Source organism: Hemitrygon akajei, chromosome 14, assembly GCF_048418815.1.
Source record: "Hemitrygon akajei chromosome 14, sHemAka1.3, whole genome shotgun sequence".
NCBI lineage: Eukaryota > Metazoa > Chordata > Chondrichthyes > Myliobatiformes > Dasyatidae > Hemitrygon > Hemitrygon akajei.
The window spans coordinates 105,033,717-105,060,894 of record NC_133137.1 but is presented as its reverse complement, the minus strand read 5'-3'; the positions used below and the strand labels follow the sequence as shown (position 1 = coordinate 105,060,894).

Below are 27,178 nucleotides of genomic sequence, written 5' to 3'. Positions count from 1 at the left end.
ATTTGGGGTTGAGATTGCAAAGGGAGCTGGAAAAGAGATGTAATGAGAATTGTAATGGGGTACTTCAATATGAAAATGGATTGAAAAATCAGTTTGGTGACAGATCACAAGAGAGGGAATGCCTACAAGACGGCTTTTCAGAACAGTTTGTGCTTCAGCCTACTCAAGAAAGGCTATCTTAGATTGGGTGCTGTGTAATAACCCAGATGTTATTAGGGGAGCTTAATGTAAAGGAATCCTTAGGAGACAGTGATCATAATATGATTGAATTCATACTGCAAATTGAGAGGGAGAAACATAACTCATGTGTACGGAAGAAAAATAATTAGAAACATTGAAAACCTACAGCACAATACAGGTCCTTTGGCCCACAAAGCTGTGCCGAACACGTCCCTACCGTAGAAATTACTAGGCTTACCTATAGCCCTCTATTTTACTAAGCTCCATGTACCTATCTAAAAGTCTCTTAAAAGATCCTATCGTATCCGCCTCCACCACCGTTGCCGGCAGCCCATTCCACGCACTCACCACTGTGAGTAAAAAAACTTACCCCTGACATCTCCTCTGTACCTACTCCCCAGCATCTTAAACCTGTGTCCTCTTGGGGCAACCATTTCAGCCCTGGGAAAAAGCCTCCACCTATCCACACGATCAATGCCTCTCATAATCTTATATACCTCTATCAGGTCACCTCTCATCCTCCTTCACTCTAAGGAGAAAAGGCTGAATTCACTCAGTCTATTCTCATAAGGCATGCTCCCCAATCCAGGCAACATCCTTCTAAACTCCTCTGCACCCTTTCTATGGCTTCCACATCCTTCCTGTACTGAGGTAACCAGAACTGAGCACAGTACTCCAAGTGAGGTCTGACCAGGGTCATATATAGCTGCAACATTTCCTCTCGGCTCCTAAATTCAATTTCATGATTGATGAAGGCCAATACACCGTATGCCTTCTTAACCACAGAGTCAACCTGCGCAAATGCTTTGAGTGTCCTATGGACTCGGACCCCAAGATCCCTCTGATCCTCCACACTGCCAAGAGTCTTACCATTAATACTATATTCTGCCATCATATTTGACCTACCAAAATTAACCACTTCACACTTATCTGGGTTAAACTACATCTGCCACTTCTCAGCCCAGTTTTGCATCCTATCAATGCCCCGCTGTAACCTCTGACAGCCCTCTACACTATCCACAACACTTCCAACCTTTGTGGCATCAGCAAACTTACTAACCCATCCCTACACTTCCTCATCCAGGTCATTTATAAAAATCACGATCAGTAAGGATCCCAGAATAGATTCCTGAGGCACTCCACTGGTGACTGATCTCCATGAAGAATATGACCCGTCTACAACTACTCTTTGCCTTCTGTGGGCAAGCCAGTTCTGGATCCACGAAGCAATGTCCCCTTGGATCCCATGACTCCTTACTTTCTCCCTAAGCCTTGCATGGCGTACCTCATCAAGTGCCTTACTGAAATCCACATACACTACATCTACTGCTCTTCCTTCATCAATGTGTTTAGTCACATCCTCAAAAAATTCAATCAGTCTCGTAAGGCACAACCTTACAAAGCCATGCCAACTACTCCTAATCATATTATACCTCTCCAAATGTTCATAAATCCTGCCTCTCAGGATCTTCTCCATCAACTTACCAAGCACTGAGGTAAGACTCACTGGTCTAAAATTTCCTGGGGTACCTCTACCCCCTTTCTTGAATAAAGGAACAATATCCGCAACCCTCCAATCCTCAGGAACCTCTCCCATCCCCATTGATGATGCAAAGATCATCGCCAGAGGCTCAGCAATTTTCTCCCTCGCCTCCCACAGTAGCCTGGGGTACATTAGTCCAGTCCTGGTGACTTATCCAATTTGATGCTTTCCAAAAGCTCCAGCACATCCTCTTTCTTAATATCAACATGCTCAAGCTTTTTAGTCTGCTGCAAGTCATCACAACAATCACTAAGATCCTTTTCCATACTGAATACTGAAGTAAGTACTTCTGCTATTTCCTCTGGTTCCATACACACTTTCCCACTGTCACATTTGATAGGTCCTACTCTTTCACGTCTTATCCTCATGCTCTTCACATACTTGTAGAATGCCTTGGGGTGTTCCTTAATTCTGCCCACCAAGGCCTTCTCATTGCCCCTTCTAGCTCTCCTAATTTCCTTCTTAAGCTTCTTCCTAGTAACCTTATAATCTTCTAGATCTCTAACATTACCTAGCTCTCTGAAACTTTTGTAAGCTTTTCTTTGCTTCTTGACTAGATTTATTACAGCCTTTGTACACCACGGTTCCTGTACCCTACCATAACTTCCCTGTCTCATTGGAACGTATCTATACAGAACTCTACACAAATATCCCCTGAATATTTGCCACATTACTTCCGTACTTTTCCCTGAGAACATCTGTTTTCAATTTAAGCCTCCAATTTCCTGCCTGATAGCCTCATAATTCCCCTTACTCCACTTAAACTCTTTTCTAACTTGTCTGTTCCTATCTCTCTCCAATGCTATTGTAAAGGACATAGAATTGTGATCACCATCTCCAAAATACTCTCCCACTGAGAGATCTGACACCTGACCAGGTTCATTTTCCAATACCAAATCAAGTACAGCCTCTCCTCTTGTAGGCTTATCTACATATTGTGTTAAGAAACCTTCCTGAACACACCTAACAAACTCCACCCTATCTAAACCCCTCGCTCTAGGGAAATGCCAATCGATATTTGGGAAGTTAAAATCTCCCATCACGCCAACTCTGTTATTATTACACCTTTCCAGGATCTGTTTCCCTATCTGCTCCTCGATATCCCTGTTACTATTAGGCTGCCTATAAAATACACCCAGTAAAGTTATTGACCCGTTCCTGTTCCTAACCTCCACCCACAGAGACTCCGTAGACAATCCCTCCATGGCGTCCACCTTTTCTGCAGCCTTGACACTATCTCTGATCAACAGTGCCACGCCCCCACCTCTTTTGCCTCCCTCCCTGTCCTTTCTGAAACATCTAAAACCCAGCACTTGAAGTAACCAATCCTGTCCCTGAGCCATCCAAGTCTCTGTAATGGCCACCACATCATATCTGCAAGTACTGATCCACGCTCTGAGCTCATCCGCTTTGTTCACAACACTCCTTGTATTAAAATAGACACATCTCAAGCCTTCAGTCTGAGCGCGTCCCTTCTCTATCTCCTGCCTATCCCCCCTCTCACACTGTATCCAAGCTTTTTCTACTTGTGAGCCAACCGCCTCTTCCCCAGTCTTTTCAGTTCGGTTCCCACCCCCCAACAATTCTAGTTTAAACTCTCCCCAGTAGCCTTAGCAATCCTCCCCACCAGGAAATTGGTCCCCCTGGGATTCAAGTGCAACCCGTCCTTTTTGTACAGGTCACACCTGCCCCAAAAAAGGTCCCACTGAACCAGAAATCTGAATCCCGGCTCCCTGCTCCAATTCCTCAGCCAGGCATTTATCCTCCACCTCTTCCTATTCCTATTCTCACTGTCGTGTGGCACAGGCAGTAATCCCGAGATTACTCTTTGTGGTCCTGCTTCTCAACTTCCTTCCTAACTCCCTGTAGTCTTTTTTCAGAACCTCTTCCCTTTTCCTACCTATGTCATTGGTACCAATATGTACCATAACCTCGGGCTGTTCTCCCTCCCACCGCAGGATATCTTGGACACGATCCGAAACATCCTGGACCCTGGTACCTGGGAGGCAAACTACCATCCGAGTTTCTTTCCTGCGTCCACAGAATCGCCTGTCTGACCCCCTAACTATAGAGTCCCCTATCACTACTGCCTTCCTCTTCCCTTCCCTACCCTTCTGAACCACAGGGACAGACTCTGTGCCAGATGCACAGCCACTGTTGCTTACCCCAGGTAGGCTGTCCCCAACAGTACTCAAACAGGAGTACTTACTGTCAAGGGGTACAGCCACAGGGGTACTCCCTAGTACCTGACTCTTCCCCTTCCCCCTCCTGACTGTAACCCACTTGTCTGTCTCCCGTGGCCCGGTGTGACCACCTGCTTGTAACTCCTCTCTATCACCTCCTTGCTCTCCCTGACTAGGCGAAGGTCATCGAGCTGCTTCTCCAATTTCCTAACTCGGTCCCTCAGGAGCTGCAGCTCGACACACCTGCTGCAGATGTTGCTGTCTGGGAGGCTGGGAGACTCCAGGATCCTACACATCTGACACTGAGCACAGAAAACTGGCATCACACATATACTTCTTACCTTGCCTCATCCCATTACCGCCTAAGCCTGTTGAGCCAAAGCCCTATCACTCTGTTGCCTCTCACTCTGCTGCCCGCTGGATACAGCGGTCTTCTTTTTTAAACCTTTCTCGCTCTACTGTCTGACATCATGCGCCTGAGCAGTCTCACCTCTCTTTAACCCGAGTAGTAAAAAACTCCCTTTGGCCCAAAATATCAGCAGTTCACTCGCAGCCCTCTTACTCCAAATTAAAAACCATTGAAGATTCCTTGCCTTTTTAAACCTTTCGCCCTCTACTGGCTGACGTCTCACCTCTCTTTAACCCGAGTAGTAAAAAAAATTAGTAGACATGAGAGAGGAGCTTGCCCAGGTGGACTGGAGAAGGATACTGGCAGGGATGGTGGCAGAGCAGAGATGGCTGAAATTTCTGGGAATAGTTCACAAGGTGCAGGATAGATATGTCCCATAGAGGAAGTTGTTCTCAAATGCAGGGGTAGGCAACTGTGGCTGACAAAGGAAGTTAAGGACTGCATAAAAGCCAAGGAAAGGGCAGATAAGGTAGCAAAAGATGAAATACGAGGGTAGACTAACCAATAATATAAAGCAGGATACCAAAAGATTTTTCAGTTATATAATGAGTAAAAGGGAGGTGAGAGTTGATATTGGACCATTGGAACACGATGCTGGTGAGGTAGTAATGGGGCCAAAAATGGCAGCTGAACTTAATTGGTACTTTGTATCTACCTTCACTGTAGAAGACACTAGCAGCAGGGTGCCAGAGGTCCGTGAGTGTCAGAAAGCAGGAGTGAGTGCCATTGCTATTACAAAGGAAAAAGTGCTAGGCAAACTCAAAGTTCTCAAGATGGATAAGTCACTTGTAGCCAGATGGACAACATCCCAGAGCCCTGAAAGAGGTTGCTGAAGAGACCATGGATGCAATGGTCATGCCCGGGAGGTCCTGCTTCTCAACTTTCTACCTAGCTCTCCAAATTCTCTTCTCAGGACTTCATTGCTTTTTCTTCCTATATCATTGGTACCAATATGTACCAAGACATCTGGTTGCTTCCCCCCCGCCAAATATTGTGGATACGATCTGAGACATCCCTGACCCTGACACCTGGGAGGCAACCTACCATCTGGGTGTCCCGTTCACGTCCACACAATCTCCTGTCTGTTCCCCTCACTATTGAGTCCCCTGTCACTACCGATTCCTTCTTCCCTCTCTTTCCCTTCTGCACTATGGACCCATGCTCAGTGTGTGTGTGTGTTTATATACACACACACTTACTGTAATTGATTGATTGATTTTCCTTTCTATATTTATCATGTATTGCATTGTACTGCTGCTGTTAAGGTAGCAAATCTCATGACACATGCCAGTGTTAACAGACCTGATTCTGGTAGTGGGAATGGGTGTGGTGGTTGGGTCTGATGGGAGGAACTGAAGATGTGAATGCTTTTACCTCTTCTGAGACTATCAATTGTATCAATGATTTCAAACTGCTCTTTTCCAGTTGGCACCCATGGCAACAAATGTCGCAGTCAGTTTTCACTGCAGGCAGAAATAGAATTTACTATCCTGGAACCAATATTTAACTTTCAGTCGACGTCACTAAAACAGATAATTTATTGCCACATTCCTTTTTGTGGGAAGTTGCTGTGATAGTAAATGCATCAGATTTTTACAGAAAAGCAGCTGGGAGAAGCTTCTACTAGTTTGGGGCGTGTTTTTGAGGCCTTTGGAGAATGCACAAATTAGCAATAGCCGCCCAGGAACTTTGTTTTTAAAGAACTGTGCTAATTGTGTTATAAAGCACCTCATTACTAAAGGAGACGACACTAATGCATTGGTATTGCTTGCACCAAGATCCCGAGGAAAACTTTAGTTTGTTTCAAATCCGGCCAGATCATACTGTAGGTAAGTAATACAAGACTTTGTTCTTAAGTTACCATCAGTAGTGGGCAAGTTGTTGGAGAAGATCCTGAGAGGCAGGACTTATGAGCATCTGGAGAGATATACTCTGATTAGGGTTAGTCAGCATGGCTTTGTCAAGGGCAGGTCGTGCCTTACGGACCCGAATGAATTCTTTGAGGATGTAACAAAACACATTGATGAAGGTAGAGCAGTGGATGTGGTGTATATGGATTTCAGTAAGGCATTTGATAAGGTTCTCCATGCAAGCCTCCTTCAGAAAGTAATTAGGCACGGGATCCAAGGAGACCTTGCTTTGTGGATCCAGAATTGGCTGGACCACAGAAGGCAAAGGGTGGTTGTGGATGGTTTGTATTCTGCATGAAGGTCAGTGACCAGTGGTGTCCCACAGAGATGTGTTCTGGGATCTCTCCACATTATGATTTTTATAAATGACCAAGATGAGTAAGTAGAAGGGTGGGTTAGTAAGTTTGCTGAGGATACAAAGGTTGGGGATGCCGTGGATAGTGTGGAGGGTTGTCAGAGGTTACAATGGGACATCAATAGGATGCAGAACTGGGCTGAGAAGTGACAGATGGAGTTCAACCAAGATAACTGTGAAGTAGTTCATTTTGGCAGGTGAAATTTTAAGAAAGAATATAATATTAATGGTAAGTACTTGGTAGTATGGAGGACCAGCGAGATCTTGGGATCTGCGTAGGTTGACAGTGTTGTTAAGAAGGTGTATGGTGTGTTGGCCTTCATCAACTGTGGGATTGAGTTCAAGAGCCTTAAGGTAATGTTACACTATACAAGACCTTAGTTAGACTCCACTTGGAGTACTGTGTTCAGTTCTGGTCACCTCATTGCAGGAAGGATGTAGATGCTATAGAGAGAGTGCAGAGGAGATTTACAAGGATGCTGCCTGGATTGGAGAGCATGCCTTTGGAGAATAAGCTGAGTGACCTTGGCCTTGTCTTCTTGGAGTGATGGGAGGATGAGATGACCTGATAGAGATGTATAAGATGATGAGAGTCATTGATCGTGTGGATAGCCAGAGGCTTTTTCCCAGGGCTGAAACGGCTAACATGAGGGGGCATAGATTTAAGGAGCTTGCAAGTAGGTACAAGGGGGATGTCAGAGGTAAGTTGTTCTGTTTTACACAGAGAGTGGTGGGTGCATGGAATGCACTGCCAGTGAAGATGGTAGATGCGGATACAATAGGGTCTTTTAAGAGACTCTTAGATAGGGACACGGAGCATAGAAAGATAGAGGGTTATGCAGTAGGGAAATCCTCAGCAGCTTCTGCAGTAGGTTACATTGTTGGCACAACATTGTGGGCCGAAGGGCCTGTAATCTGCTGTATGTTCTATGATAATAGCTAGTCATTAAATAATGATACCAACACTTCCTTGTGGTGAGGGTTTGCTATTTCCTGGATTTTGAGCTAGATACACATCTGACAAGTTGACTGGATAGAGACTGCTATATGCAAATGACAACATTTCAATTTTAAAATAAAAGCTCATTTTTCTCCACAATGCTCTTTCACAAAGATATCTTCACGTGCTGATTCTTATTTTTCTCCCATTTTGTACACTGAATGTAGAAACAGCACAGTACAAGCTCAATGATGTGCCAACCTATATAAACCTATTCCACAATCGTAGCATGTACTTGGGAAAATGCCAGACTTTTTTTAAATCCGCAAAATAGCTGGTGCAAATAACTGGACCACAGATTAAACACTTACAACTACAAGGACTAAAGGAAGACTGTTGATCTCTCCCCTCAATATCATAATGGACCTGAAGAATATTGTGATGCTCCGGGGGGGGGGGCGTAGTCGACAGCCCACCCTTGCATTTCCAATGACCAGCACTGTTCTTGTGGTAAAATGCTTTTGTGGGATTATTGTGAGAGTTCCAGTTCATTTACCCTTACATGTCAGCTTGGGTTACACAGTTATTTGCTTGTGTATTTGTGGATCACCCTAACTGTAACCGGGGTGTGTGATGGTCACCTCTCCTGTGTTTATCACAATAAAAGGGTGTGACGTGGCCAAGTGCTCAAGGCATTGGACTAGCAATCTGAAGGTCATGAATTTGAGCCCCAACTGGGGCAGCCTGTTGTGTCCTTGAGCAAGGCACTTAACCACACATTGCTCCAGTCCACCCAGCTGAAAATGGCTACCAGCAAAATGCTGGAGGTTAACCTTGCGATAGACTGGTGTCCTAACTGGTGGGGGGGGGGGGGGGGGGGGGAGCTTATTAACAATAAGATTGTTGAGCTTCCTCATCTGTCATTATGGACCAAGTGCTCGCCACAATGTTATTATATATCCTACTGAAATGGAATTTATACTTTAAAATGTGATCTGGAGTATTAAGGTAATATCAAACTCTAAAAATGGGTAGACTTTTCAACATTTTGTGCTGTATTTCAAAATACTCTATATTCAGCAGGCCAAAGATCTTCTCCTTAGTTTTAAAAAAATGTGCTAGCCTTGAAGGTTGAACCCCATGCTGAATGTGAAAAGGCAGATGTGCAGCTTCTGACAAGAAAGAGTTAAGTAAAGAACTTAAAGACACCAGACTTTTTTCCTGTCACAACACAATTATTTCAACCGGTTATATGAGCAATTAAGTTACAAGTACCACAGTAGTAGGAAAATGAGCATTTCCTCTAAAGTCTTGCCAGGGTTCAACATATAATTCTTTAAATTTCTTAATATGTTTGATTCTAATGAACTAACACAGTAAACTTCCAACTACACCAAATACAATTTACTCTTCAGATGCTTTGTAAAAGTAATTAGAGGCAAGGCTTTCAACTATGGAGATTCTGAGACAAAAGACAACATGCAGACAACATTTGATATTCCGAATGATCCTGGGAAGTGCTACAGAACAGTCAGCAAAGACTTTCTTTCCCAGATGGTTTGTCACTTAACTGTGAGTGGTGATAGGGTATTTGACCTTTGGAGAAGGAATTAGCAAAAGAAGAAATGAGAACTCTATCAAGACCAAACCCAATTTTAACTCATCTGACATTCTAACTATAGTATTTTTGGGAATACAAAAGCCATTTTCCCCAATTTCTATTAAGTGTTTAAGAAAGAACTCACTGGGACTGCATTGATTATGTGTCATAACACAATTTTTCCTACAGTGGCTGTATGAATAATTAAGCAAAGGATATGGAAAAATTAAACAAGAACTTGGTAATAAGAAACAAGAACTTGTTTTGTACTAATATCTATACAGTTACTCTATCTGCACACTTATCTTGATTCTAAAGATTTATCTGAAAGAAGCTGAGTGCAACTTGACTGGATGTATGCCGTTTCAGCAACATCGAAAGTCTGACACCTTCCAGGACATCAAAATCTCTCGATTCGCATGTCATCCATCATCTTAAACAGTTAATTGTTCCACTACTAGTATACTATGGTTGCAGCACGACCCAGTTATATAAAAAAATACTCTACAGCAATTAACCAAAGCTTCCCTCCTCCCCCCCCCCCCCCCCCCCACAGTATCCATCTCTCAAATCCATAACAGTCATCTAGAAAGACAAGATCACTGGGCACAAAGGAATGTCATCATTTTCAAATTTGCTTCATGGCCACACACAATATCTTTTGGAAATGTTCATCTTTTCCATCATTGTTTGACCTAAATAATGGAACTCTTATCCAACTGTTGGAGTATTTGCAACATGGGGTTAGCAATGATTCAGAAGAAAGCTCATATTCAACATCTCAAGAGTAAATAGAGAAGGAAAATAAATTTTGGCTTTATAGCAGTGTAAACTTCCAATAAATCAAAAGTATTCTCTGATTTGTAAGGTGCATATTTTTTAAAAATCTTAGCTGTTTTGAAGGAGAATATCTGTGTTGAGTGCTAATGTTTAGAAAACATCTAGTAAAAAGAAGACAGAAGCAGAATAAAATTCTCCCTGCACTGATTAAGCAACCACTTGGTTTGATATTGTACAAGTCTCCACTGACCACTCTAGGTTAATTTATGCAGGAGATACAATCGACACAAACAGCTGGAAGAACTCAGCAGGTTGAGTGACATCTGTGGAGAAAAGAGACGGCCAACATATTGGGTTGCAACCCTACCTACATACATTAGGATTGAGGGCACAGAGCGAAGATAGACCATAAGATATAGGAGCAGAAGTAGGCCAATCAGCTGACTGAATGACTAGTATACTGAAATGAGAAGGAAGGGCAAGACAGAGGATGATGGGTAAGGGTGGGTACAGATGAAGCAGGGGAGAGGTAAATGATAGGCAGATGACTCCTCCTCTCCCACCCTCACCTGCCTCAAATTGCCCATCATCAAGAAAAAGGTAAAGCAGGTACGAGTACAACTGTCAACTACCTATAGTAAAGGACCATAAGATATAGGATCAGAATTAGGCCATTTGGCCCATTGTGTCTGCTCTGCCATTTCATCATTGCTGATCCATTTTTCTCCTCAGCCGCAATTCCTGCTTTCCCCCCATATCCCTTCATGCCCTGACAATGAATTGCACAGATTCCTCCTCACCTCCATTATAAAAGGATGCCCCTCTATTTTAAGACTGTCTCCTCCAGTCTTAGACTCTCCCACCATAGGAAACATCCTCTCCTCATCCAACTCTATCAAGGCTTTTCACAATTCAATAGGTTTCAATTAGGTCATGCTTCATTCTTCTGAATTCTGCTGAATACAGGCCCAGAGCCAATAAAATTCTCTTCATATGACAAGCCGTTCAATCCTGGAATCATTTTTGTGAACCACTGTTGAACTTTCTTCAGTTTCAGAATGTCCTTTCTAAGATAAGGGGCTTAAATATGGTCACAGTTACTAATATTGGTTGGTACTCCATCAATTGCACTTCACTTGAGAGTCTTACACAAGATGATAGGCCAAGCAGCTTTCCCATCTATGTTTCACAATGTGCCACCTCATCCTAATTTGTGTTACCTCCTATATTGATTTCATGTCAGCTGCTATTCAGAATGCCCATTTATCTCCATTTGCATTCCCCATTACTTCAATTACTTTGCACAAAAAAACTACGTGGACTGTCTTCAGAACTAGAAGTAATGTAAAATCTGACAACTGTCCACCTATTTGATTGATCATAGAGTTTAATATTTTTAATATCATTTTATATATACTTACTTATGAAAAATGTTACAATGGAATAAAATTAAAATGCTGGTGGAAAAGGGTAGTTAAGTATTTCAGGAATGCACAATATATGACACCAGTGTAAATCAGTGACAGATGGCTACCGTGAGATATTTATTGCTCAAGCGCCATCACTGTGAACCATATTGCTTTTAGTACAGTACATAACACTATTTGGCAAATTCTGCCAGGGTGATAGTAGCAATTAAGAACTTTACTATGGAAATTAGCAAATTCAAACTTATAAGTGAGAATATGTTAACTGGGAGAATCATAGTGCAGCATGCTGTTTTCCTACTGGAAGTTCTACCTGCATCTAGCAATACTGAAGAAAACGATATTGCTCTGTATGTGCTTCAGCTCTATAACTGATACCACTATTTTCACTGGGCTACGGTAGATTTAGGGTAGTCAAGAGTAAGCACAATTAAATATCCCTGTTCTTGCTAAAAGGTACTGACCAGTCTCAACATCCTGGACATAGAAGTGAAGATCATCTGTAATCTCAGTGACAAACACAGGCTTGTAGTTGACTGTGCGCTCCTTCTCCTCTGCAACCTGTAGCACTGCTTCTTCTGCTGGCTGCTCCTCATAATTTGACCACACCTACAAAAAAGTTATGAAGAAATAGTGAGCAGTGTCTCAGTACTACCTGAGAGAAACTTGCAGTAATACAAATAATTAAACAAGGAAGTATTAGAAGTTCTGAGCAGGCTGACGAGCATCTCATAGACCTGCATCTCTTGAGTCTCCCAACCTATTTAGTACAGAGATGACATAGTTTTTTTCAGCCTGAAGGCTGTGAACCTTAGCAATTTGCTAGCTCAGGGGACTGGAGAAGTTGAATACATTCAAGACAGGATCAATAATTTTTGCACATTAGGGGTATCAAGGGATTTGGCAGTAAGTGAGAAAAAGAACTGAGGTAGATGAGGCACAGTCATACTGAACTGTAGGGCAGGCCTATGGAATTACTTTGTCTAGCCCTCCCTTCCTTTATTTCTCTCACAATAGATCCTTTGATGTTCATCTTTTACCTACTTTTGTTTTCAACTAAAGAAGGCTTTCAAAGAGAGAAAGTCACACACACACACACTCTCTCTCTCTCCATGAATGACTAAGCAGATCAAAGGTGTGTAGTACCAGTCTTAATATGGTATCCCTGGTAATAGTACTTTTATGATTATTACATCTCCAACAATGTTTTTAAAGACGTTATAAAAAATTTTTTAAAAGGGGTTGTGAGAGTGCGGAATAATTTCAATGATTTCAACGTCTAAGAGAAGTTTGAATAGGTACATGGATAGTAGGGGTATGGAAGGCTATGATACTTTGATGGGAGTAGGCAGTTTAAATAGTTTTGGCGTGGATGAGATGGGCAGAAGGGCCTTTTTCTGTGCTGTATGACTCCATTGAAATTGAACATTTCCACATCATCAGCCAACACTGTCTTATTGGATCAGAGAGTAGCACGATTGATTCAAGTCTGCTTGGCCAGAAACAGAAGGGCAATTTGAAACAGAAGTAACTCATGCAGTGGGAACTTGGGTTCCAAGCACCCAAAACCCACTGAAAACCTGAGCAATGTATTATCTACATAACTGGAAACTTTTGGACATTTGCATGTGAAACTCTCCAGAAAAACAAGACTATAACTACAGGAATACAGACTGGCTAGAACACAGATGACTATTCAGCATATTTTTTTCTGCACCAGCCATCTACCACAGCAATGCACCAGTGGATCTGTCCATTGGGCACCATTTGTACTACAACACTATGCCTTGGTAGCAGTCAGTAGAGAATTAAGAAAAGACATGCCACAAAAGGCAAAGTAAAACACACTTTTTCATTAAAACTTCTGTAACAATTCCATTAGCCTCTGATCTTCTATCATCCAGGTCACATCCATCATGAGAATAAAGTACTTACATTTTGGAGGAAGGTTAGACTGGGTAAATTGCTTATATTACTCCTATAGTCTATTTCACAAACTGATTTTGTGTTAATAACTTTCATGTTCTATTTCCAGACTGCATGAAGCAAAGGACATGTTTTAAATTTTAGAAGTGACAAGAACAATGTTCTCTCTTACAGACATAATTTCAGATCTACGTTAATATAATGTCCTTAATAATAAGGCCCCAAGGAAATGAGAGAATCATCCTCCATTTTATTCAGGTTCCTCAACTCAGTAGATACATAGCAAGAATTCCCACAGCTGTCTTCACAGCAAGAAGCTCCTTCATTAACATACATCCAATCCCAAATAACACATTCAAAAGGTCTTCTCAGGGGGGACCTTCAGCAAAACATGATCCCTGGATAGTTCAAGCCTATTTCCCCTTTGTGTACATATAGCTGTTCCCCCGAGCTGACTTTAAGTGAACCATCATCTGTCGCCAAATTTGCCCTGTGGAGCATGAAGCAAGGTCTCTCGAAGGTGAGCTCATTGAATTTCCTCATCAGACATCAGTTATGTAGTTGTGCAAGACATGAAAGGAACTCCCCAGAGATATTTTCCACAAAATGCTCTTTCCTTTGTCACTTCTTTTTAAATCTACTAACATTTCATAAAGCTGAAACTTCTTAGTATTTTTATACAGCAAGGTTTTGAGATATTGGGAAAATTACATTTTTTTAAACACTCCATTACTTATCAGGCTAGTTCATCTCATCTTTCTAATCAGCAAGTCTTCGGTCATATCAGAGGAATAGATAAGAATTTATGCTTCACAGAGATTTTGTATGCAACCATGGTTCAAGATAATGGGTTGTTATGAGAAGATTGGTTTTTGGGCAGTGCAAGAGTATTAAGTGTAAGACTATGCATTGCTTTTATTTCTGAACTATATTACCTTTCAATGAGTGGACAAAATGACTTAATGCCTTGTCCCTAACTATTATTTATCACTTAAGACTTGAATGCTCTTTGGATTTCCTTTATTTCTCTAGTTATCTCTCTTGGCATTCATTAAATGTTTTTGAGAAACCCCAGTCATTGCTTCACTGGCAATGGCAATTACGCCATCATCTTCTCTTCCAAATTTCAAGGTTGGTATGCCCATGGGGGAAAAGCTTGCTGACCTCACGCCCAGCATACCTCTCTTATTCAACTTTGCTCCACTGATTCTGAGCCAATGAATCACCTTTCCCTCTCAACATATCCAATTGGTCTTGCTGTTCAGAAGCATCTGTATTTGATCACCTTTGATCAAAGCTTGACCTGTAAGTAACACAAGCTTTCCCCTTTGCCAAAGTCTGTTCATAGTTTTCTCCATTCCATCCAAAGCAATGTACAGTACATAATACAAAATCAGTTTTTGCACAAAATGATGCCACTTAATCCATCACATTTATGTGTTTTCTTCTAAATTCAATCATCCCAGTGCCCAGCAAGAAGTGATACTTTAGAACCTGATAACAGAGGCTAACAAATACAGCATTTAAAGCTGCTAAAGTAGTGCTAATTATTTAAAAAATAATTAAAATACATTCAAAGTAATAAGCAATTAAAATCAATAAATTAAATTTGAACAAGCATGAAAGAAACAGAACATTGGGTTTTCTTCCAAATATCCACATGAAGCAACCCATTGAAATTAATGGGGTTTCCTAGCTAATGTCTAGATCTAACTGCTGTGAGAATGTAGAGGTGGATTTTCAAGCATAATGCTGCAAAAATCAAAGAATGATTGGCCTCTGCCAATGGATTCCATGTGGTCCAATGATGAGGCAGGACCACAAGTGCAGCAATATCTGTCCCTCAGCTTGTCTTGGACTTATGGGGTAGAGCTATATAAGTGCAGGATGTACTTATCAGTGAATGGCTAAATGTGGCTGATTCCAAAGGGAACTGGAAGTCACAGCTAGTTTTCATATTGGAGCAGTGACATCTTAAGTATAAACAATTTTGGATATAGTACTCATTCTCATTTGGATTATTTTCCTCCCAATTTTCTCTTCTGAAGAATACATTGCACCAAATGAATACTTTGAAGAGTAGTCATGTCTCCTCAGTAAATTAACACAGTAATGTTACACATGGAACAATTGATGGTGATTAATGGTGATGATATAGAAGAAAATGCTGGTGGGACACTGGAGAACTCCTACTCACTGGGAAATAGGGTCTTGGCTTAATGTCTCATCATAAACACAATATACATAGAAAAATAAAGTTTTCTCAGTATTTCAATAGACTTACAGGAAGATTTACAATAGGTTTACTGTTTGGCATTGCTGCTTACCGCAGCTCCAACAGTGCTCTTCGGTCAGCGAGTTGCTGATATTTTGCTCCGTTAGCCCGGGCGGCAGAGCAGTGAAAGGGACGTCTCCCTGCCTTGCCTTGCAGCTTCCAGTGGGGTTAGTTGGCCCCCAGTTTCTGTTCTTCCTCCTCAGCCACAGCCAAAAGCTTTATTTAAATGTCAATTTGGACAACTAATCCATAAATTTCAAGTGTCCATGAGTCATCTACCTAACTAACTAACGTTAACAGGTGAGGCTTCATGCACATCTGCTCTCATCCCATCCTCCCGTAACCCCACTAAGGATAGGGCTCCCTTTGTCCTCACCTACCATCCCACCAGCCTCCAGGTCCAACATATAATTCTCCGTAACTTCCGCCACCTCCAACAGGATCCCACTACCAAGCACATCTTTCCCTCCCCCCCTCTTCCTGCTTTCTGCAGGATCGCTCCCTACGCGACACCCTTGGCCATTCGTCCCCCCCATCCCTTCCCACCGATCTCCCTCCTGGCACTTACCCTTGTAAGCGGAACAAGTGCTACACCTGCCCTTACACTTCCTCCCTCACCGCCATTCAGGACCCCAAACAGTCCTTCCAGTTGAGGCGACACTTCACCTGTGAGTCGGCTGGTGTGGTATACTGCATCCGGTGCTCCCGGTGTGGCCTTTTATATATTGGTGAGACCCGACACAGACTGGGAGACAATTTCGCTTAACACCTACGCTCGGTCCGCCAGAGAAAGCAGGATCTCCCAGTGGCCACACATTTTAATTCCATGTCCCATTCCCATTCTGATATGTCTATCCATGGCCTCCTCTACTGTCAAGATGAAGCCACACTCAGGTTGGAGGAACAACACCTTATATACTGGCTGGGTAGCCTCCAACTTGATGGCATGAACAATGATTTCTCTAACTTCCGTTAATGCCCCCCTCCTCTTCTTACTGCATCCCTCGTTTATTTATTTATCTCCCCCTCCCCTTTTTTTCTTTTCTCTTTTTTTCTCTCTCTGTCCCTCTCACAATCACTCCTTGCCTGCTCTCCATCTCCCTCTGGTGCTCCCCTCCCCCTTTCTTTCTCCTAGGCCTCCCGTCCCATGATCCTTTCCCTTCTCCAGCTCTGTATCCCTTTTGCCAATCAACTTTCCAGCTCTTAGCTTCATCCCTCCCCTCCTGTCTCCACCTATTATTTCGAATTTCCCCCTACCCCTCCCACTTTCAAATCTCTTACTATCTCTTCTTTCAGTTAGTCCTGACGAAGGGTCTTGGCCCGAAATGTCGACTCTACTTCTTTCTATAGATGCTGCCTGGCCTGTTGTGTTCCATCAGCACTTTGTGTGTGTTGTTTGAATTTCCAGCATCTGTAGATTACCTCCTGTTAATGTCAACAGGTATCCAGCTGTGAAGATATCACAAGCAAACACAGTTCCCTTTTGCTGTCCAGGGAACAGGCTTTCTAGCAGGATTATTGAACTATTCTGAGGATGGGAAAAGACATCTGACTTCTCTCTTTCTTCCAACTGTGAGGAACCAGTATGTCACTCATAATCACTTATCTGAATTCATTTCATTTGATATAGATTGAAAACAAATTATGGGAGCTCCCCTTTCAGCATATGTTTGTGCTGGTCTGGATTATTTTGCAACTTTTTTTTGCCTCCCAGGGTTTATCCAAGAGCAGATGTCAGGAGCAGAGAAGATATTCAAGTATATATCTGATTACAAGAATCCTGAACTGATGCTGTGATCTGAGTTGCTAAAGAAGATGGATTGGCTATAATTACAGTATGAAAACATTAAAAAAAAATCAATTTGATGCTAGGGAAGCACAGAACATCGATGTTTCCCGAGGCAGAACCCCTGCAAACAGTTATGATGCTCATGGCACAGCTACTGAGGCAGACCTCGTATTCATCAGCTCTACTCCACTGAAGCAGGTTATAGGCCTTGATGCCTATAACCCCAAGAGGCAGATAATGCACGGATTGTTACTTAGTCTTCACTTCGGTATTCAGAAAAAGCCAAAGATGGAAAAAAAATCATTTGATCAGTTGAATCTAATCTCTCTTACCCTTTTAACTTTAACATTCATTTGGCTTTCAAATGTTTCTAATAGCTAATTTTTCTATTAGCTTGCCTTATTCCACTTACATCGAGGTAATTGCTGACTTCAAATTTACTTTCTATTTCTTCATCTTTACACTTACTGGTTCTAATTTAAAGTTTTATTTTAAAAAGGCCAAAGAATATTGCAGATGTAAACAAAAAATTCTGGAGATCTGCAGAAAGATAAGCAGCATGACTGAAGAAAAGAACAAGGCTAAAATTACAAGTTGCTTTTGAGAAGGCTGTGCTAGACAATCTTTTTGTGTTGCCTACAACACAAAAAGGGGTGGAAAGTATGGAGTTCCAGCATTTCGACCAAATGACAAATAAAGGACTTGCCCAAGCTGCTATATGTACAATTCAAGATGAAGTTCCTCCGATGCATCTGCTGCACCTGATCCTGTATATAGTATAATGTCACCAATATTAAACAGAAAGTTGGAATCAACATTTCCTTTTAAGCTACAAAGAGCCACCTTCTGAATTTTGCGAGGCAGGGGTAGGGATTATTTTGTTATTGCTACTGTGATTTATACATAGACATTATTCAAAACAAATCCTTTCATACTGTTAGCAAACTGCATAATTAATTCGATATATCAAAAATTCCATTAAGCAATTCCCTTTCTTTGCTCGATACATTATTTGTCAAACTGTGAATCCATTAGATTCCATTTTTTTTAATTTGAGGCAAGTTAATGCCATGTTCTTAATGGCAAAGTAAATTACAAGTTATTACATATTTATTAAAGAAAACTGTTGTCCTTTTTAAGATTAAAATGTCTTTTTTCTTTGTCCAGTTTCAAAATTAGTATATGTGAAAAAAAAATATTCTGTATAATAAAAAAGTCAAAACATTCATATGCATTTTGTAGTTCCATTACTGGTTCTAGTTTGGAAGTATTCAAAAATTCCAAGTCATATCTCAGAACAGCACACATTGAAGCAGTAACCAGTAGAAATGCAAAGATCATTCGTCTTCTGGATCCATGGTGCAATAAGACAACGTAACTACCATACACAGTATGACTTGATCTGGTCTCATTCTGAGAAGCATGAAAGCAACACAGATCAGATTGCCATGATCAGGTGTCTGTCAACCAGGAGACCTCCTAGTACGGAATGAGAAACAATGCTGAAGGAGCCTGACTACTCTGATAATTGCACTACTGACTAAATAGTTGCTTGGCAGGAAGGTTCAAGCAAATTATTTCCCCGACCATGTCAGGTGGACACCAAATCACCGCCCACCATAGTCTTTTAGGCAGCAAGCTTAGCTAGTCATTACAGACTGCTCCAAAACTAAAACTGGCAACATCAGAAACTAGCTTGTCAAGCCAAGAGCTTCCCATGGATAGTTGCAGAAACTCAAACGGAAAAGCCATCCAGAAAATACTGAAAAAAATGGTAGGAATTCAACACACAGACACAAAGTAGTGAAACAGAGGTGGTGCCAGGGTATGAAATTCAATTTTTATAATGTTATGATTTTAAAAATTCATATTATTGGATTATATTTCCAGTTTTAAATTATTCTGAACACATCTGTACTTCTGAAATGCATCATTTCTTTTTTTTTAAAGAGAAATCTTTTACTGTGTAGAGATAATTGACACTGGTGAGGCAATGACTGGCATTATTAAAGACTGTGTCCTGGATCCACTGGCAAGTTAGCAATGTGTGCTGCCAGTATTCTCATCACTGCCCAATCAATTGAAAGAATATCTCAACAGTTATGAGATGAACGGCAAAAAGCACTCCCTCTCACTTTGTGAATTTTGTGAGATATTTCACTGACCAGCAATGAATTACAAAGTTGGTCATTTAATTTTCCTGATGTCAGCAAAATGGACACAAATTTAAGTAACAACACACACAAAATGCTGGTGGAACACAGCAGGCCAGGTAGCATCTATAAGGAGAAGCACTGTCGACGTTTCGGGCCAAGACCCTTGGTCAGGACTAACTGAAAGGAAAGTTAGTAAGGGATTTGAAAGTAGTGAGGGGAGGGGGAAATGCGAAATGATAGGAGAAGACCGGAGGGGGAGGGATGAAACTAAGAGCTGGAAAGGTGATTGGCGAAAGTGATACAGAGCTGGAGAAGGGAAAGGATCATGGGACGGGAGGGCTCGGGAGAAAGAAAGGGGCGGGGGAAGCACCAGAGGGAGATGGAGAACAGGTAGAGTGATGGGCAGAGAGAGAGAGAGAAAAAAAACAAACAACTAAATATGTCAGGGATGGGGTAAGAAGGGGAGGAGGGGCATTAACAGAAGTTAGAGAGTCAATGTTCATGCCATCAGGTTGGAGGCTACCCAGCCGGTATATGAGGTGTTGTTCCTCCAACCTGAGTTTGGATTCATTTTGACAGTAGAGGAGGCCATGGATAGACATATCAGAATAGGAATAGGACATGGAATTAAAATGTGTGGCCACTGGGAGATCCTGCTTTCTCTGGCGGATCGAGCGTAGGTGTTCAGCGAAACGGTCTCCCAGTCTGTGTCGGGTCTCACCAATATATAAAAGGCCACACCGGGAGCACTGGACGCAGTATACCACACCACTAACTCACAAGTGAAGTGTCGCCTCACCTGGAAAGACTGTCTGGGGCCCTGAATGGTGGTGAGGGAGGAAGTGTAAGGGCAGGTGTAGCACTTGTTCTGCTTACAAGGATAAGTGCCAGGAGGGAGATTGGTGGGAAGGGATGGGGGGGACGAGTGGACAAGGGAGTCGCGTAGGGAGCGATCCCTGCGGAAAGCAGAAAGGCGGGGAGGGAAAGATGTGCTTGGTAGTGGGATCCCGTTGGAGGTGGCGGAAGTTACGGAGAATTATATGTTGGACCTAGAGGCTGGTGGGGTGGGAGGTGAGGACAAGGGGAACCCTATCCCGAGTGGGGTGGCGGGCGGATGGGGTGAGGGCAGATGTGCGGGAAATGGGAGAGATGCGTTTGAGAGCAGAGTTGATGGTGGAAGAAGGGAAGCCCCCTTTTTTTTTTAAAAAAGGAAGACATCTCCTTCGTCCTGGATTGAAAAGCCTCATCCTGAGAGCAGATGCGGCAGAGACGGAAGAAATGTGAGAAAGAGATAGCATTTTTGCAAGAGACAGGGTGGGAAGAGGAATAGTCCAGGTAGCTGTGAGAGTCTGTAGACTTATAGTAGATATCAGTAGATAAGCCGTCTCCAGAGATGGAGACAGAAAGATCAAGAAAGGGGAGGGAGGTGTCAGAAATGGACCGGGTGAATTTGAGGGCAGGGTGAAAGTTGGAAGCAAAGTTAATGAAGTCAACGAGCTCAGCATGCATGCAGGAGGCAGCGCCAATGCAGTCGTCGATGTAGCGAAGGGAAAGAGGGGGACGGATACCCGTATAGAGTTGGAACATGAACTGTTCCACAAAGCCAACAAAAAGGCAGGCATAACTGGGACCCATGTGGGTGCCCATGGCTACACCCTTGGTTTGGAGGAAGTGGGAGGAGCCAAAGGAGAAATTATTGAGAGTAAGAACTAATTCCGCTTGACAGAGGAGAGTGGTGGTAGAGGGGAATTAGTTAGGTCTGGAATCCAAAAAGAAGCAAAGAGCTTTGAGACCGTCCGGGTGGGGGATGGAGGTATATAGGGACTGGATGTCCATGGTGAAAATAAGGCCGTGGGGGCCAGGGAACTTAAAATCATTGAAAAAATTCAAAGCATGAGAAGTGTCACGAACATAGGTGGGTAGAGATTGAACAAGGGGGGATAAGACAGTGTCAAGGTATGCAGAAATGAGTTCGGTGGGGCAGGAGCAAGCTGAGACAATGGGTCTACCTGGACAGGCAGGTTTGTGGATCTTGGGTAGGAGGTAGAAACGGAAAGTGCGGGGTGTGGGAACTATGAGATTGGTGGCAGTGGATGAGAGATCCCCAGAGCTGATAAGGTTGGTGATGGTATAGGAGACAATGGCCTTGTGCTCCTTATCTGGGTAGCCTCCAAACTGATGGCATGAACATTGACTTCTCTAACTTCCATTAATGCCCCTCCTCCCCTTCTTACCCCATCCCTGACATATTTAGTTGTTGGGTTTTTTTTCTCTCTCTCTCTGCCCATCACTCTACCTGCTCTCCATCTGCCTCTGGTGCTCTCCTCCCCTTTTCTTTCTCCCAAGGCCTTCCGTCCCATGATCCTTTCCCTTCTCCAGCTCTGTATCCCTTTCGCCAATCACCTTTCCAGCTCTTAGCTTCATCCCACCCCCTCCGGTCTTCTCCTATCATTTCGCATTTCCCCCTCCCCTCACTACTTTCAAATCCCTTACTATCTTTCCTTTCAGTTAGTCCTGACGAAGGGTCTCGGCCCGAAACGTCGACAGTGCTTCTCAATAGATGCTGCCTGGCCTGCTGTGTTCCACCAGCATTTTGTGTGTGTTGTTTGAATTCCCAGCATCTGCAGATTTCCTCGTGTTTGCCCTTTAAATTCACTACTGCGAAGCCTCTGCCAGTGATGCCTACACTGAACAAATTTAAATAGCTCAATGCAAAATTAACCTAACCAAAATAGTTTGCACCCAAAAGTTCCAATTTGTATTCGTAAAGAAAGAAATCTGTTGCACAATTGTTTTTCAGTCTCCGTATCAAAAATGATTATAGCAATGCCAACTTTAGGAGTACTATCTAGTTTTATCAGAGCAAGGAGCTAATCGTGGGATACTCAGGTATCTATTAAACAACTGCTCTTTTTGGAACCTCATTTAAAATACATCTTTCTGGATTCTTGAAAAGAATTTTAAAAAACTTCCTTGAGGTAATTCTGCAGCTTTTAGATGAAATTTAGAGTCCAAATTTTGAAATTAAAATTGGAAGTTTCTTTACTCTCTCTTCACAGAGATTTAATTTGATTTCTTGAAATAAATTAGTATCTATGTTAAACAGAAAATGATACGTATCTGACTGCTGTAATCTATATCAAAACTCCTCAAGGATACATCAGTCAATCAACACCAATTTAGAATTCCAAAATCCAAAAATCTGCAGAAAATCTGAAATAAAGACCGAAAATGCTGGAAATTTAACAGATTAGGCAACATCTGTGGAGAGGGAAAAAGAGTTAATGACTTAGGTTAATTATCTTTCTTTAGAACAAGAAAATATTTGAATAGCAGGTTTCATCTTGCAGAAAGAGGGATGTAGAGAACAATGATCTGAGGATACAGAGAAATTGAACAGCATACAATAGATGGTGTGGTGCTGGCTGAGAGAGGGTGCTGAAGGTTTACTTACTGCAACTGAGCTGCCTGAAGTTGGTGTAAATCAAAGAAGATTAATGAGACAGAGGAAAGAAAAAAATGCTCTGACTGCAAGATGCAGAACACAACAGTTGCTGCTTTTATTCCCTTATATAAGTGAATCTAATGATAAGAGAATCTAGTGCTGTAAATAGTATATCAAATTATATTCCAATTTGGTTCTGAGTTCTGTTTTCCACTCAGAGCAGAAGGGCTGTCTCTGCATTGATGTCTGCCATACTATCTAGGCAGATAAAAACAACAGGCTTTTGAATCCAGTGAACAAACATTCTCCAGTACTCCCACACAAGAGTGCAGGAGCAAATTGGAATACAATTCAATATATCAATTACAATACTGCACTCTCAGTACAAGAACAGAAAATACTGTCTGGTTTGAAGCCAACATTGTTGTAAGGGAAGACAACGTTGAAAGCAAGTGATCCACCCTCAATTAATTACAACAAAGACCTGAGTGAGGGAAGTCGGTACACTTGGAGTAACAAATGAACAAAAGAATTAGTACCAGGAATAGGCTATTTGGCCCTTAGAACCAATTCTACCATTCATCAAGATCATGTTGATATTCTTGTATTTTCCTGTACAATTTCCTTAATTTTTTTTCCTAAAATATCCACATCACTTTCAATTAGCTAATTAGCTCAAGTTATCACTGAGCATGGTAAGATAAGCATTTCTTTGCATTGCCTACCTAGACAGGAGATCTTGGTTAAAAGTATGTACCCCATATCTGAGGTTTGTAGGTGCTTGATATGATCTTTGCAATTCAGCAGTCACGAAAGCTATTATATATTGCCTTTATCTATCTTACTTAAGCATTCAGTTGCAAAACTATGGACTTAAGCTGCTGTGGTCTATTGAAATGGTATCTATTCCTTTCACGTTAACACAACGGATAAGGTTAATTATGATGAGACAGCTCTGGAACCTTCGGAGAATTGCAGTGGTGTTAAACAAGTTTGTATTCTGGCACCAGCACTCTCTGGCATATTCTTCTCAGTAATACAGTCATATGGCTTCACATCCACAGAGGGAACACTAACTGCTTTTCAGCCTTGCCTACCAAAGGGATAAGACAGAAGTTAGCCAGATTGTCATTAGGAGGTTAATTAAAATATGCTGACTACGTTGTAATAGGAGTTCCCACATCATGAAGACCCTGGAGAGACTTGTTCTAGAGCAGCTCCGGCCTATAGTTAGGCCACACTTAAGACCCCCTCCAGTTTGCCTATCAGCCCCGACTAGGAGTTGAGGATGCCATCATCTACCTGCCATCATCTACTTGTCTATGCCCACCTGGACAAGCCAGCGAGCATTGTGAGGGTCATGTTTTTTGACTTCTCCAGTGCATTCAACACCATCCGCCCTGCTCTGCTGGGCGAGAAGCTGACAGTGATGCAGGTGGATGCTTCCCTGGTGTCATGGATTATTGATTACCTGACTGGCAGACCACAGTACGTGCGCTTGCAACACTGTGTGTCAGACAGAGTGGTCAGCAGCACTGGGGCTCCACAGGGGACTGTCCTGTCTCCCTTCCTCTTCACCATCTACACCTCGGACTTCAACTACTGCACAGAGTCATGCCATCTTCAGAAGTTTTCTGATGACTCTGCCATAGTTGGATGCATCAGCAAGGGAGATGAGGTGGAGTACAGGGCTACGGTGGGAAACTTTGTCACATGGTGCGAGCAGAATCATCTGCAGCTTAATGTGAAAAAGACTAAGGAGCTGTTGGTGGACCTGAGGAGGGCTAAGGCACCGGTGACCCCTGTTTCCATCCAAGGGGTCAGTGTGGACATAGTGGAGGATTACAAATACCTGGGGATACGAACTGACAATAAACTGGACTGGTCAAAGAACACTGAGGCTGTCTACAAGAAGGGTCAGAGCCGTCTCTATTTCCTGAGGAGACTGAGGTCCTTTAACATCTGCCGGACGATGCTGAGGATGTTCTACGAGGCTGTGGTGGCCAGTGCTATCATGTTTGCTGTTGTGTGCTGGGGCAGCAGGCTGAGGCTAACAGACACCAACAGAATCAACAAACTCATTTGTAAGGCCAGTGATGTTGTGGGGGTGGAACTGGACTCTCTGACGGTGGTGTCTGAAAAGAGGATGCTGTCCAAGTTGCATGCCATCTTGGACAATGACTCCCATCCACTCCATAATGTACTGGTTAGGCACAGGAGTACATTCAGCCAGACTCATTCCACCGAGATGTAACACTGAGCGTCATAGGAAGTCATTCCTACCTGTGGCCATCAAACTTTACAACTCCTCCCTTGGAGTGTCAGACACCCTGAGCCAATAGGCTGGTCCTGGACTTATTTCCACTTGGCATGATTAACTTATTATTATTTAATTATTTATGGTTTTATATTGCTACATTTCTTCACTATTCTTGGTTGGTGTGGCTGTAACGAAACCCAATTTCCCTCGGGATCAATAAAGTATGTCTGCCTGTCTGTCTGGGTTTATCCTACACAGCATTTCCTTTCGTGCCTGTAAAACATTTGAACTGATTATCAAAATCAGAAGGATGTACACCATAGCCCAGGGAGGAGGTACAGGAACCTGAAGACATATACTCAACATTTTATCAACAGCTTCAACCCCTCCTACATCAGACATCTGAATGGACAATGAACCAACCCATGAACACTACCTGAGTATTTCTGCTCTCTTTGGCATGACTTAATTTAATTTTTGAATATATTTCTTATTGTAGTTTATAGCATTTAATGTATTGCACTGTAATGCTGCTGCAAAAGAACAAATTTCATGACGTTTGTCAGTGATATTAAACCTGAATCTGATTTTGTGCTGCTGAATAACTAAGCCGTCGTTCCATGCTGAATCACCATAGATGCTGCAAAAGCTGCAACTGTTATGTAAAGGTGAGCAATAACAAACTTGGTGTTCTGCATGGAGAACACCAAGCAATGCCTATGGCCTTCATAACTTTTCAACAGCAATCATATCTGGAGAACATAGACATATTAAAAAGAAGCTGAATATTTTCTACCTTTTCAGTCTTAGAGACAGCCACAGTGGCACAAGATAGTAATTTACAAATCCTGGATTGTGTAAAGACACTTGTTCCTAAGTCAGCCGCAGACATCATATCAATGACAGCTCAGTTCTCACAGATATTCTGAAAAGTGAACTGGCTACTAGTCCTAACCTTTTGGATGTCCATATATCCACCCTAAGGACTAAATGTAAATGAGAAATGAGAAATCAAAGCACAAAAGGAAGTTTGCTACAAAAAAGGATTACTGGAGATTCTTCAGAACAGCAGCAGAAGAGGTGAGGTTAAATGGAAACCCAGATAGTCAAGAAGAGGATACAGAGAAATGGGCAACATACTAAAATAGGACTCCTGTGGCTCATCAGACAATTGTCAACACTGCAGATGCAAATCATTGCCTTACGGGACAGACAGCTACCAGAGATAATCATAATCCTTGTTTCACCCTTGAGTCAGTATGCAGAATACTGGTCTTTGTGATTACAGCCTTGGCTGAGATCATATGCTTAGTATATTCCACACTGGCATTTTTAATGCAAATGAATGTACATTTTGAGAATCGAGAGCGGATAGAGAAGGCCTGAATTTAACAGCTGAGCTCCTCCGATTGTCTGGTTGCACTCTGACCCTCGGCCCTGCAGCATTGATACTTTTAGTATTGTCATTTTAAGAAAAATATTTTAAATGAAATGTTTTAAAATGTTGGAGATGTAACTATTTTGACAGAATTTTAAATTGCTGGATATCAAAGGCTTCCGAAGTAGTTTTGAGGGTAGTGCACATTGGTCTCCTGCATAACCACACTTTATCAATCAAGGCTCTGCTGCTCCCCAGAGAGTCTGGGCAACATGCAGATAAATTTCAGTTAATGCAAAAAGTGTCAGTGACAATCTCACCCTGGAAAATCCCAGCCTTTATAACCTAATCTGATATCTTCATGCAAAGTCTAAGGGGCTTCTGTATTGTCAAAGATTGTTTTTTTTCGCAGGAAACATTAAACCGAAGCCTACTGAGGTAGTTGTTAAATCTTTCAACCTGACCAACATTTTACAGTCCAGCAAAAAGAACAGTGGTTTACTTTTGCTAGTAGGATCCCTATGATAGCATAAGGGTTAGTGTGACACTACTACAGCTCGGGGAGTCGCAGTTTGGAGTTCAAATCTGATGTCACCTGTAAGGAGTTTGTACATGGAATCCA

General features: G+C 42.3%; 1 protein-coding gene across 1 annotated transcript in view; it reads right to left on the bottom strand.

Annotated features, from left to right (window-relative positions):
* The window catches only part of snd1 (staphylococcal nuclease and tudor domain containing 1), a 1,008,210-nt gene that overhangs the window by 166,778 nt on the left and 814,254 nt on the right, over positions 1-27,178 (bottom strand). The window contains exon 18 of the mRNA XM_073066877.1: positions 11,792-11,936. Coding sequence (XP_072922978.1) covers positions 11,792-11,936 — 145 coding nt within the window. The remainder of the gene's footprint in view (positions 1-11,791; positions 11,937-27,178) is intronic.